This window comes from Seriola aureovittata, chromosome 12 (genome assembly GCF_021018895.1).
Source record: "Seriola aureovittata isolate HTS-2021-v1 ecotype China chromosome 12, ASM2101889v1, whole genome shotgun sequence".
Taxonomy (NCBI): Eukaryota; Metazoa; Chordata; class Actinopteri; order Carangiformes; family Carangidae; genus Seriola; species Seriola aureovittata.
This window is the reverse complement of record NC_079375.1, coordinates 14594815-14608978: the sequence shown is the minus strand read 5'-3', so window position 1 is coordinate 14608978 and position 14164 is coordinate 14594815. Positions and strand designations below refer to the sequence as shown.

Sequence of the window (14164 nt, the reverse complement as noted above, 5' to 3'; positions counted from 1 at the left end):
GAATAATGCCGGGCCGTGTTGATGGGTCTCAGCAACAGGAGCCCAAGGAGTCTGCAGTGCTTTGATGACAACCAGCAGTTTGATTGTCAGGCCTCAAATCACAATGCCTTGCCACAATCCCTCTGTGTCTGCATGAAGTTAAACCCTGGAGGGACACACACTGAATGTTTGATTGAACAACATCCAGAATGGGTTGAAGTGGTTGACAATTGAGACACGTGAGTATATATTTTTTACAAAAATCACCTGCATGAAAACCAGAAGGTATGTACAATTTTACAATTCTTTAAGCACCCAGCCATACACACTAATCTATCCCAGCATGCACTGGTCAAAAGCACCCTGGACCTCACCTTGAAAGCAGTACTTGGAACATTTAAAGGTTCAGTTCACCAAAATCATTCAGTAACCTCTAGTGCTGTCCACACACACACACACACACGCACACACACACACACACACACACACACACACACACACACACCACGCACACACACCAAGTTGAACAGTGGTAAAGGATGGATCAGTGGGGAGGAGGCAGGAGAGTCACATCCAGAGGTGAGGATTACAGAGGAATGAGGATGAGCTGCGTGGCTGATCAAATATGAAATAATGAAATACGACGATTTCACACCGAGCGCCGATGCTTCGCGTACATTAGCCCCCCCCCCCCCCTCTTATTTCCGTTGCAGGATGACCTGTCAGGTGCTACGTGCGTCTCGATCCACACCAGGAGCAGCGTTGCGTCCGTGTGTCAACTCAGAAGAAATGCCATCTCACCTAAGTGATCTTCTCTCCTACCGGATTTTATATTCCTCAGCAGGTTTCCTTGCCTTGTGATTCCGTGACCGCTGATTGAATGGCTGTCATGACTTGTGCCCTCAGGATTGAAAAGCCACGACAGCAGGATGAAAATCCCTCCTTTGGTGTTTATGCGTCCTTTCAACCTCTCAGCAATTACACCCTGTAATTAGACAGAGAATCGCGTTGAAAATCCACTGATGAAACAATGGAAAGACCTTCAACATATCGACTCAAAGGGTAAGATGCTTTTACGGTTTGGTTTTACAGGAATGCAACACATCTGTGCATTTGAATGTGTTTGAGCAAACCCCAGTTCATACTCAAACGTTGTGTTTGTAGTATAGCTAGGATCATGGATTTACTGACATACACATTCATAGAAAAAAATTAATTTTCTTCACACAATCTCTCTTCATTTGCACTGCAACATCTTGAATGGGTGCATGCTGTACTGAAAGGGCTGGTTTGATTGCAAATAATAATAATGAATAATCAAGTGCTATTCCCTAGCCTAGCTGGCATGAATGAAGCAGCTGCAGTGGCACTGCACATATTTTAAAAATAAATAGGGATTCATGTTAATTTTCAAAAAATGGTGCTGCAAGAGTCACAGGGTGCATGCATTTAATTTTACACTGAAGCTTAGTTATCATGTAATTTTGCTTTATTGTGCTACAATGTAAACAATAGAATTTCCCATGAATGTTCCGAGCAGTAACCTGTTGTGCTGTTGTTGTTCCTTTACTTATCTTTCTTGTTTTTTCTCTGCCATAGGTACAGTGGGTGCTCTGTACTTTTCTGATTATATATACTTATATGTATTTATGAAGTTTATTTTTAAATTCCAGCATTCAGCAATGGTTTCGGATCGTGTTGGACAGGCTTCAGGTTTAACCAGTGTAGACAATAGATATACCTACCTGTAGTTCATCAGATATTTATCGTAATATGTAAGTTCTCAACCTCTCCAGATATTTGTAATTTAGAGGAGTAGCAGAGCAAAGTGATGAATATTCAGAGCTCGTTGATGGATTACACAGACTCTCCCTGGGAGGACACTGCACTATGCCCACAGTGATCATTAGATAGCTGTCCAGTGATACTAGTGTACAGAAGAGCAGTGTAATGAGTGCTCTTATCAGAGGCACAGTTTTTTTCCTTTCAATGTGTGTTTCTAAAGAAAGTCTAATATCTGTAATGTGTTGTCATTTACAGACAAAGATGTTTCCATACTGTGAGTCGGACACAGTTCATTTAAACATTACCATGGGGAGGAGTTCGGACTGAAACACAGGGAGATACAATAACACTGCGGAAAAGAGAGCGAGAGCCTGGAGGTGAAGACATGGTCATCACTGATAGAAACAGCAGCACCCCTGTACCTAAAAAGGAGCCCCAGAAGAAGAAGAGGGGGAAGTCTCGCCCTCATGGCCTTCCCTCTCCGGCACTCTGCTGTGCATGTGGCCTATGCATCATGCTGGCTGGACTCAACATCACTCTGGTGGGAGCATTCGCTTTCAGCACACTGGTGCCTTCTGCCAACCCGCCAATCATCATCGGACCTATCCTACTGCTGGTGGCCTTTTCCTTTTTCGGGGCCTGTTGCGTCTGCAGCCGCCTCCCCCCTCCCCACAGCTCACGTAGGTCTAAGGTGGGCGGCAGGGGCATGGGGTTGATGGGACACGGTGGGCTTACTGGTGGGGCAGCATTTGAAATTGAGACCAGTGAGCACACCCTGCAGGATACTACAGCTGTGCAGCTAAGCCCCACATCCTCTCCTGGATCATCCCGGGCGTCCAGCCCAGAAAAAGAGGCTCCTGATGCGGCCCTACCAGGTTCCTGCAAGCTCTTCACCATGGAGACCAATGGTCCTTCTTCTGTTTCTGCCACCGCAGTCTACTCAGCCTCCACGTCAACAGGAGGAGAGGTGAGGCTCAACCTGCCACGTGAAGAAGTGGTCACCTAGCAGAGCAGAAACTCTTCCAAGGACGGAGTGCTGGCAGTGTAAATATCCTTCTGGGTTGAGGGCTTGCTGAGTGTGATTGTGTCCTCCAGTCTACGTAGTGCCATATTTCTGGTTGTGACAAGTTCTCAACAGTATGCTTTTGATTTCTCTTGCTGTGCAGCCAACTGGTAATTAGCATGCAAAATTAATGAAACATCCAAGTATTTGTGGATCGTAGGTTTTGGAATTCAAATTCCTACCTCTCTTGTGCTGTTTTCTTCCAGGTCTTTGTTTTTAACGTGGGGCATTATGCACAGTTTTCCTGTAGAAATCAAACAAAGTATGTGAAACCATAAATATTTTATCTTTCACTGTTACTCTGGTTAGTGGAAACCTCAACTGTGAGCAGTGGTTTGAGAGGGCTCTCCTAGTAAATGTGATTGTTGATTTGTTCTGAAACTTTAAAGATTACATGTGAAAGGTCTGTAGTGAAAACCAGAGTTGAACTGTACAGGTACGTTTGTAGTGACATTTGGCATTTTGTATGCCATTCTCAGTGCTGAACTTGTTTTGGGGGCATAAAATATTATAGGTCACAGAGGTCCCAAAGCAATATTGTGTCACCTGAGATTAAGTTCTTGGCATTTACAGTTGTTTTCACAAGTAAGTGAGTACACACTATTTGTCTACAGCCAATACATTTGTAATGAACAATGGTGCATATAGAGAAGTGTGTTACAGTATATTTTACATGTAACTGTGTACAATGTTGGCTTGAAGAAGCATTATTCTTGTAGTTTGACAAGTTTTGTCATCACACAAACATTAACTGTGAGTATTATGATTCTCACCACATTCTTGGTAGTTTCTGATTTCACATGTGCATTTTTATCCAAAGTACTCGCGACTGTAATCACAGTTTCTAGGTCACATTTTGAGCAATTCCTGTACAGTGTAATGCAGGTAAATTCATGATCCAGGTGCATCCAGGTGTCATCTCGACGAGTTTGTCATCAAGAAATCGAATTTACATTGTGATTTGACACAAAAAGAGCATGCTGTCACATTGTTACACAAATGGGAGCATTCTCATTTTTTGTGTCGGATATGACAAACTTTACCTTGATATATCAGCAAAAATCACCCTCTACTGGACCTATTGTACACAATATGGGAAAGCCACGACACAGTTTAGATATTCAGATTGCATAAAAAAAAAAAAAAAATTGTTCCCCATCACTGTGATGTCTTCTTGTCAGTTATAAACCTGACTGGTTAAAAAAAGACATTCAAACCCTGATTTCCTTTGAAAGGAAAGTTGCCTTAGACTGAGATATCAGGATTAAACTAATGAGGGCTATATAAAAGTGCACAATAGCAGTTTTCTTCAGAAAGCCTTTGATTGGCTCTGGATTTCTATTCCATATTGTTAGGAAAGCCTCAACAGGTTTCTGTTTTTGTGGATATAAGAAATGCATGCAAATAGTTTATAAATGTTCCATCTCAGAAATTTATATGAGGTACCAGGAGAGTGAACTCCTGCATACAGACATACAGCCACTGGCCATTCATTATTTGTGACACAGCGCCTGAAAAGGACCAGTTTCTCTGTCAAAGCTCTCTCTCAAGCCAAATTGGAGTGCTGAGCTTAATTTTGCATGTTCAGAGAACTGAATCATGGGAATGCAAACACCCTGTTGTGAACTTTTGGTGTTATCTGTGTATTTTAATTTGTGTAGCACTTCTACAAAAATCTGGAAAAATGTAATGGATAGAATATTTTTGTGAAGATTATAATTTTGTTTATTTTAAAAGTAACTGATCCAAATGTGAATACATCAAAAAGATATGAATAAAAAGCCTATTTCAGTACAACATGAGGTTGCTCATTATGTATGTCTGGCATGACACCATGTACTTACTACATTGCATTTTGTGTCATCATGAAGTGAAATGAATAAAAATGTCCAGCTGGATTTGTTATATATTGAGATTTCAAGCAAGTTCAGTGTGATCTTGTAGGGGCATGATGCTCTCTACACCCATTCACTCCAACAGGGAGTCTATAAAGATTCTGACAGAGCAGTTTGAAAACAGCAAGACATAAAGTGTAAATGGTTTCCCAGATGACAAAGAGATGGTTGGCGACTTTATACTTGAGAATATCTTCATGCCATACCAGCTTCCTATACAACTGTGGAAAAACTCCTTCCAGTGTCGCTCTCGGCTTGCAACTAAACAGGCCTATGATTTTCCTTTTTGCTTAATCTGCTGATTAGACCTATATTCTTGATTAGGTGTTTGCTTTATTAAATGTCAGTGAAATAGTGAAAATGCCCATCACAGCTTCTCAGTTCTACAGTTTGCTAGACAGCTGCAAATCTTAACATATGAGAAGCTGGAACCAGCAAACATTTGCGTTTTCACATGACAAATGATTTTAACACTCAATCCAAAATTAATTTCTTGTGATTTGACTAACTGACTAATCAATTGATTGTTTCAACTATATTTAGATCCACTTTCCTGTTGAAATATAAGATGGGCTGGCTGAAAGGCTGCTGTGAAGAACAGAAAATATGGTCCCATCTCATCAAAATGGCCCTGAGTAAAGAACTCAATATGAGCTTCATGTGTCTCCTCTACAAGTGTTTATGTCTGGATTTGAAAATGTTGCCACTGGAGGGCGCTAGAGCCACACGTATGACATAAATTAAAGTTATATAAAATGCCATTTTACATTAAACCATTAGATGTCAGTAGATCATAACAAGTCTGTAATGGCTATTGTTTGACCTGTCAGAGAACAAATGGTGTAGTAGATTATTTTCAAGTGATTCTAATGACACTGCAAACTGCTCATAGATTTTTGGTGCGGATAAGAATCATTAAAAATTGCAGTTTTCACAAAGCATTGTTTCTAGAAGTCTGCAAGATAAAAGTCTACATTATGTTTCCAGAAGATTTCTTCTCACTGCCTGAAAACATGACACTTGATTGTGTTAGGCTGTGTTTCTCAGGTGACAGCGCTAATTACATCGATGTTATGAGCGTATTATTTTCAATATCCACCGTGCTGATGAAGCTCTCTTGTGCTCATGAAATGATGAAGGCATAGATCTGTGGTGTCCTACTTTCTGAGGCAGCTCACAGATGACAAAATGGACTCAGGACCTTTCTTCTCTATTAGAGAGGCTCTAAGAACTATACAGACATCAAATTTCACAGTAGAATTGTTGGTAAAACATTAAATTCATAGTTGCACTGAGAGTATTACAACCACTGAGTCTTGGTTGACAGTACAAAAAAGGACATGCTTTTTAAAAAAGAAAAAAAAAGCAAAGCATGTCCTGTTTCCTGAAGGGTTTTAAAATAAGTTTGGAGTAAGGATGAGGTAAAAAAAAAAAAAAAAACTGTCAGTGAGAGTTTGAAGTAGCAGATGGTGGGTTGGGGCTGGTCACTGTTACTGGATGAGCCAGGCAGGGAACTCAGCCAGGACACTGAGGCTGTCATACATCGGTTGCATATAATGGGATTTTCTGTGATTAAACTTGCATCAGAACAGTTAATATTGCTGGAAAACATGAACACTACTGAGTCTCTATTCCACTCAGCCTCCTTCCATTCCTACCCAAATTTCAACCACTTCCAGGTTTATATTGCGTTACACAAAACATTTACCATGGGGCCACAGTGAAACATGCCCACTTCCTGCATCTTCTGCCTGTTGGCCTTGACTGAAGAGGCTCACATATTAAATGTTTAGCCAGCTGGAGTTTGTGAGATTTACTGCCTTTTGGAGGTGAACAGGTTTGTAGGTAAGCGTCAGACTGAGGAGAATATTTACATGTTTATGCTCTTTAGTGAGCAAAGGTCAGGGAGACGGGTCATGGTTTACCGCTGCAGTTTAGCTTACTTGTCACAAAAAACAAAAAGGACGTAATGTAAATGAACCTTTGCCTTTTGAACCTCCATGTCTCCCTGTGTCCTCAATCTGCTTTTAAAATCCCTTTTATAAGCATTTTATTATGCCTTTCCATTCCTATTAAGCAATATCCAAACGGCTGTTTTACAGCTCCACAGTACAAGCATGCAGACTTCCTTATTGCGTAAATTAAAGTGCAATTCCTGTCTGGCGTGACTGTCTCATGTCAAATGATGGGTAATGATAAATGCTTTCAGCTGACACACTGTCTTATCCTTTGACCTGGCTTACTTTTTTTATCATAGCAGTGATCAGATGTACCCTGTGACTTCAAAATGTTGCCTTTTGTTGTTCCGCAAAGAATATGAACAGAGCAATATGTTTGATTTTCTGACAGAAAATCAAAAAGAAAAACATATAAAGGGACACAGACACACAGGAAACAATGCTGACACTCATCAGACTTCATAATAGTTTATTTGTATGTTGCATCCACATTGATGAATTGCAGGAACACTTTCAGTATCAGCAGTCTCTTTTCAGTATCACTGTGTGTTACAAAACCACAGACAAGGCAGTCGATATGTCACATATTATCGGAGTACAGTCCCTTTTTGTTGACATCTTCCAGCAGATTGTAACGTCACTCTTGTTCACACAGATATCAAGCCATAGTAATGACTGAGACTGATGCTTCGTGATACTAAGATACAGTGCAAACAAGGGGAATGGTCTGGAAATTTCAGCTGTAATCTTGGCGAACATGCACAGCTAACCTCAGATGCAGCCACCGCATGTCTTCTCGTGTGTCATGACGAGATGCTGCACGCTGACAAAACACTGCTGCAGCTACACACACACACAAACACACTCACACCTGCAATCACAAGCATCCCATCCGCTCTAAACCGGTGCATGGCGGATCCTGACGCTCTGTCCATGTGCTCCTGTGTGGATGTACTTGTGTGTGTGAGAACACTCTCAGTTGAATGAGTCGGCAGAGGAGGGGGATGTAGGGTGTAATCAAGCTGAAAAGATTAGGGGAAGACGAGCTGCTGAGGATCTATGAGAGCAGACACTGGTTATATAACCCTAACCTAGTTCACTCCACTTCCAAAGACAGACTGGGAGGGAGGAGAAGGAGGATTTACTGAACTGGGGTGAATCCTTGTGTTCAGACTAAAATGAACCAGGCCATTGGTTATCTGCATGCACTGTTGGTTCAGATGACAATAGGTGTCAAACTCTTATTGAAACACTGTTTGTCCGGGTCAACAAGGAAGTTATGGATTGCTTCGTCAGAATAAAAGCACTGACTTATTAAGTACAAGAAAATGCATACGATTTGGTTGTTATTGAATAGCCTAAGAGTCCACCTTTGGTTATTACTTCATTGAACCAGTGAGTACAGCAACATCTCTCCATGCAATGCTGCAAGTGAAGTGTTTGCTCAAGATTTGTCTGCAAGTACCTTTGAACACATGATTTGGTCATAAAACATATCAGGCTTGATTTGCTTTCATTCTAAGTGCCGGTAGGGGTTTTTTTGGTCCACCATGTGTTATGCAGGGGCGGACCACGTGACTGCTGTGTTTCTGTTGCTCTCTGTGACAGGGGCAGTCTGAGGGTGACATGGAGAAGAAAGCTCCTCACAGATCAAGAGTGAAGATACAGTGGATTTCGATTAAAAACCGACGAGGGTCTTAATCGTAATGGTACAGTGCTCTGCATACCAATGACTGCTGACAATGGGTCCCTCGCCGTTCTTAACTCCTCCATTCACCCACAGTAAATGGCAGTTTATTCAAGTGGCCGGCCTGTTGCATAACCTTGCTTTTCACAAGTCTATATGTGGGCCCTGGGAGAAGGAAACATACACAGTAGTGAACAGAGACAGAGTCCCAGTGCAGGTCCATGAGAATATAAAAACACAAGAAAACGTTGCAAATAACACTGTGCTCACCAGGACATAGCTAAATGTGATTGGTATTAATGCAGAGGTGGTCGAATCAATCACTCTTTCCTATATCCAGCCATTAACCAAGCCGATCAATGTTGCTTTTCAGTAATGCTACCATGCACGCAGTGCTTGTTTCTCATCACCTCGACTGGCTGTCTTTGACCTGTTCTGTGAATGTTATCCTTTTGCATGTGTCCCAGTGTTTAACTGAGCTAATCAATAGACAGACTGAAAATAGAACAGTGGTGTGCTAATATTTAAGGGTGACAACTAGACAAATATTTAACTCGTGAGTCCAGCGGGCCAAAGTAACATTTTGTGTTGAGTGGGTTGTGTAGTAAACCCCCCTGACTTGGGACTTGATTTTTGGAACATTGTGTATTTGAACCCTGTTGTCACATCAGGATACTGTATACAGTAAGTGTTTGTATGGCTTATCTCTGATGAGACAGCTGCGTGCTATGGTTAAAGAACGAAACGAGCCGAATGAATGTGGTATTGGGATGTCCTGGGGTGCGAGAACGGTTGGTAAACAACATGTGGTACCACTGGACTCCAGCAGAGGCCCCCCTTTTTCAAAGAAACTCGGTGACAATAAATGAAAACAACTTCTCCACAGCTGACTGCTTCAGACCGGTTTCAGTGCTCCAGATTTATGGGAAGTTGTCATACTCTGAAATTCAACATTACATTGATGTCAGCTGTTTCTGTGTTTGCCTTTATCTCACTGCACCACAGTGATCTGGACATCCCTCGTTTATGAATTTGCAAGTTAATAACCTCTGTTTCATATGCAGTAGTTAAACTTGCATAAAGGAAACTCCCATGATATGTTTTTGCAGAAAAGGCAAATAGCTACTTGTCTTTGTCTGTGGGTGCTGTTACGTCTGCTTTTGTGGTTTTGTAATGCCATGATAATAGTCTGCCATGTGGGTCATTTCAGTGGAGAAAGGATGATAGGTACTTTTGTACTCACCTGTGCACTGTGCAGTTCACCACTTAAATATATATTGCATGGAATAATAATGATCACTAAGAGGTTGCAGTTGAGGAATGACCCTTGATTAAATTAAAGGCCTTATCTCAGCATTCCTTGTGTTGCGTATCAGGTATTCACCAAGTCTCCTTCAAATAAATAATGACAGGCTGAGGAGGAGCACATGACAGAATACCCACCACACCAACGCACCACCCGCGGCCACCAGAGTGAGTGGAAGTCCTTTTTCTGCAGGAAGAAAAGACCTGATTTAGTAGTTTGCTCGTAGACACTGGCCACCTGTGGAAGAGAGGAAGCTCTTCTCTCAGTACGTCCGACAGCCTGGTTTTTTAGCAGACAACCAGTTTGCCATGGCAGCGGCTATCTGCACACACGGCACTGTGGGGGTGGCCCATCTCTGTCAGCACTCATTACCATCCACCGCCTTGGTGGATGCCTCTTCCAGAAGTCCTTTAGAAAGAAATAAAAGAGAGATGCTTTACACTTTAATGACTTTCCCACAGTGGCTCTCCAAAACAACAGTTCCCCTTAAATTGCTTTGCCCTGGCTGAGACTGGAGGAGAGTCCCCACTGCTAAACAGAGGAAGGAAAATACTGAGTCCACTGTCTGTCCACTCGGCAAGGCCAGCCAACACGGGGGGAATAATCAGGTCTTTATGTGGCATGGGGCCTACAGCGGACAGCCTCAGTATTGTCCACTCAGTCCCCCTCCCATATCCTGGTTTGATTGTTCCTCTGGATCCAACGCATGGTCACGTTGAGACACCCCCACAACCCAAATTAGGGTTTGTGCATCTACTTCCCCCGACAGACTCTGACCCACCAGCTACTGGGCATCCAGTTTAAAGCAAACAGATGAGGCACGTGTTCTCTCAGATACAGTTTATTAACAATCTTTTTCCAGGTACTTGTTCTTGTTTAGATCTTCTGTTGGCAGGTTTATAGAAGTAAACATTCAGAGCTGTGACTCAAGTGGCTTACTATGATCACATGGCCACTGTGTCCTTCCAGAAAATCCTTTAAAAAAGCTTTTCTGTTTTGTTTAAGTTGACAGAAGAACAAATGGACGATTACCACAGTCTTACACTGCCAGTGTAATTCTGCAAACAAACTCATATACACATTTCTATTAAATGGAAGCAGGAAAGTAATGTCAACAATAGCTGCTCCAAACTTAACATTAAACCCATGATCCACATGTCAGCTCCACAAGACAAATGTTGATTTCAAAACCAGTTATGTAATCACTGAGATGTATGAAGTGGAGTATACTGGACATGGTTGGTTTCTTTTTCTGACTTTAATCTCCTGAGACTTTATGAGAAAAGATTAGCTACCACGTTTCTCCCTGTGGACACTATCTTTATAAAATGTTACACATTTCCTCTGAATTATGCAAACCTGGCTAACAAGACCCAGAAACATTCCCAATTTTTTTAATGAGATCAGTCATTCACTCTTTCTGCACAGCTACAAGGCAACAAGTTTACCATGAATTGAGACATGAATTGACATTTTTAAGAAGTTTGGATTTTGCAAACAATTCTGAGACCAAATACAATACAGATGCACTGGCTGTGATTCAGCATGAAAATCTGGGTTATTGTAATTGTAGTATTGTCATCACAGCTGACGCAACGGTCAAGGTTTCACGGGTTAACAATGCTAATTTTAGCGAGTGTGAATAATTCTCTCACTCAGTCATATGTCCTATCTGCGACATGTCAGCAATCAGCACTGTAAAAATGAATTACAGCCGGTGATGGCATGTGTAATAAAACATAATCCCTGCTGTAGCTGTAAATCCTCACTGAGCCTGTTGAGTGTGTGAGTCTGCATGTATTACAACCAATCATGAGGGTATGTATGTTGAGTGTGTGTGTTGCTAACCTGTTCTATAAAACAATAGTGATAAACAATTTCTAGTACTGTATTCAGATACTGAAAGTCTGCATACAAAGTGTCACCTCATGTCTACTGCGACAGCAACTAGGTCATTTTATCTTATGTTCTTTAAAATCTGTCCAGAATATTGCCCTTTTATCTGCCTAATGCATGCTGGGAAAACCCACAGCCCTGCTATCACCCTGAATAAGAAGGCGTAGGAACACAAATTGAAACCAATAAATATTTTCAACTAAAGAACAAATTCATTATTTTGTCATGTATATTTCTGCATTTCCAGCCACACTAGCAGAAGCAGTGCTCGTCAGTTGGTCCCCCACTTTGTTCTAGACTGAAACAACTGTAGGATGGATTATTGTGAAAATTGGTACAGACATTCATGCCCCCCTCAGGATGTATTTTAATAACTTTGGAGGTTCTATAACTTTTCATCTAACCCCTTCATCATTGTCCAATACTTGAACTTATGCAAAAACTAATGACATTCCCATCAGCCTCAAATGTAGGCTACTTGTAAGTAGCACATGTTAGCATGCTAATACGCTAAACTAAGATGGTGAACTTCATACCTGATACATGTCAATATGTTAGCACTGTCACTGGGCGATTGCTAGCACGCTAACGTTTGAATTGAGCTCAAAGCACAGCTGTGTGTGAATACAGGGTCATGGATTGCTAGCATGGCTGTAGACTCCTAATATGGTTGAAGCATTAAAGAATAATAGCATGTGGGAAAACTTTTCTTATTAGTGGAAAGAAATATGTTTTAAAAGCACACACGAATATGCATTTCATTAATTCGTCGATGGCTTTTCTATGACAGTCATGGTTATCTCGTTCACATCGGCAGTGGTAGGAAACACAAACAATAGGGACTAAGAAGAATTGAACCCGAGAGTTGATAAGTTCATCCCTGAACAACAGGCTGTGAAATCAATTCCCTGCCCCAGTTATTGTGCTCGTCCTGTTCATATTTGTTGTGAATAGGTGTTTGCAGTGGGTAGTTACCTACCTGAAACTGAACAACTCCTCCTCTCTTCCCGATCTGATTACACGTATTCACCTGCTGGTGTTCGTACTGTGGAAAGACTGAAAAAAAGAAGGAAAGAAAGAATTGCATGAAACTGAAAACCAGACATTAGGACGTGTAACTGAGATGGCGAAAGAAAACAAGTCAAAATCCACACAGACAACCCTAAAGAGTCTATTGTTATAACACCTGGTCATTCAGAGGTCAAACTAAATTCTTCACTATTCTTCTCTTTTGGAGACCTGACTGCCTCTAAATAGCTCATCATATGATACAGGGCAAACTTAAGTAAATTACTATATGGTAGTCCGAACTAAGCAGAAACTCTATGCTTACAGTTTTACAGTTACATTAAAAGGCCATCAGGTTTACTGGTTCACAGTGAAAATAAAAAAGTCAGGTGACAATAGGAAGCAGCTGTTTCCTCAGCTTTTCCTGACTCAAGACTGACACAGCTGACTCATGAAAAGCTAAGTCACCTCCCTTGCGTAACGCTCACATACTGCTTACTTGGAAGTCTGACACTGTGAAAACACTTGAGGAGGTGGTTTTTACCCTTACGTATCTCTAGATGTCATTACTATGAAAGTGTACACAAAAAAGGGAAAGAGAAGATTGGTGCAACAGTTTTGAAATTTCCAATTTACGCAGAAACTGAACATTTGAATCAGAAATCAAATGGATCACATTGTCCAAAATACTCGAAAAGGTGATAGGGAATGAGATATTTATCGATATAGAGAGAAAAAATGACTTTTGTAGACCAACCTTAAAGTAGCTTGAGTTGCAAAGACTTCTGTAACATCTTAAACCTCAAATGTAGAGGCTGAAGAATGTGACTATGAAAATTATATATATTTACAGTGGTTACATACAATATAATAACTTCTGAAAATTAATGAGTTGATAAATAATTCAAGTAATTAAATAATACAATTAAAAAATCTATTGTTAATGAATTAATATTGATTAATTGTGTAAATCTCTTTTGTACCTTTATGATTGTCATTTAGTTTTAGTTAGGAGTTTCCCTCTCAGCTGAGCTCAGAGGCTTTGATAGAGGCCGGGATAACTGTGCTCGGTTTCAGTGTCACTTACCCAGTGGTTGGCATATGGTTAGCCATGTGACGAAGCCAGCATGATGGTGAGATCAGCGTAATCAACAAGCCATAAAGAGACACTGCTTTCACACAGCAGGCGATGAATGGCTGCTGTCATTCTGTCTTCAGATCTGTGGCTCCTCTGGCAACTAATGCAGCATTACAAGGCAAACAACTTGCCAAAAAAAACCAACAAGATTGGATACATTACACCAAGAATTAATAGAAAGAGAGTCACACTTCTGCTATGGCAGATCTATATCCTCTTGTTCTGTGCAAAGAAAATCCAACTGTTAGAACAACATTTTTGAGCAGATCAGCATATGAGGATTATGTCCTTTTTGGGCATTGAGTTGACTTTACTGAGAGCCAGTGTCCCTGTGCACAGGGAAAAAAGATGGAAGTGGCCTTTGAGGAGAGGAGTGTGCCCAAAGAGCTAGAGTAGAAGAGGAGCACTTGTTCTATTTTCAAATTTCCTCAGAGAACTAATCCTCCACC

The 14164-nt window shown here is 41.1% G+C and overlaps 1 protein-coding gene and 1 long non-coding RNA gene across 3 annotated transcripts; one reads left to right on the top strand and one right to left on the bottom strand.

The window, feature by feature from the left end:
- The first annotated feature begins 36 nt into the window (after positions 1-36).
- On the top strand, positions 37-4740 carry tmem275a (transmembrane protein 275a). 2 transcript variants are annotated; one of them, XM_056390435.1, is made up of 3 exons: positions 495-558; positions 693-1041; positions 2020-4740. In XM_056390435.1, exon 3 carries the CDS (start codon positions 2150-2152, stop codon positions 2768-2770), a length of 621 nt encoding a protein of 206 aa, XP_056246410.1. In that variant the 5' UTR covers positions 495-558; positions 693-1041; positions 2020-2149; the 3' UTR covers positions 2771-4740. The 2 variants fall into 2 exon arrangements, with proteins under 2 accessions (XP_056246409.1, XP_056246410.1); XM_056390434.1 differs by having other exon boundaries at positions 37-1041.
- Positions 4741-7138: 2398 nt separating this feature from the next.
- On the bottom strand, positions 7139-13997 carry LOC130179178 (uncharacterized). The gene is made up of 4 exons (XR_008829248.1): positions 13665-13997; positions 12549-12625; positions 9811-10081; positions 7139-8532 (listed from the first exon to the last, which is right to left on the bottom strand). It is a non-coding gene; the product is annotated as an uncharacterized LOC130179178 (long non-coding RNA).
- Between the last annotated feature and the right edge of the window lie 167 nt (positions 13998-14164).

Bases quoted from the DNA above. Each gene is read 5' to 3' on its own strand.
- tmem275a (XM_056390434.1), top strand. From the start codon at position 2,150: ATGGTCATCACTGATAGAAACAGCAGCACCCCTGTACCTAAAAAGGAG.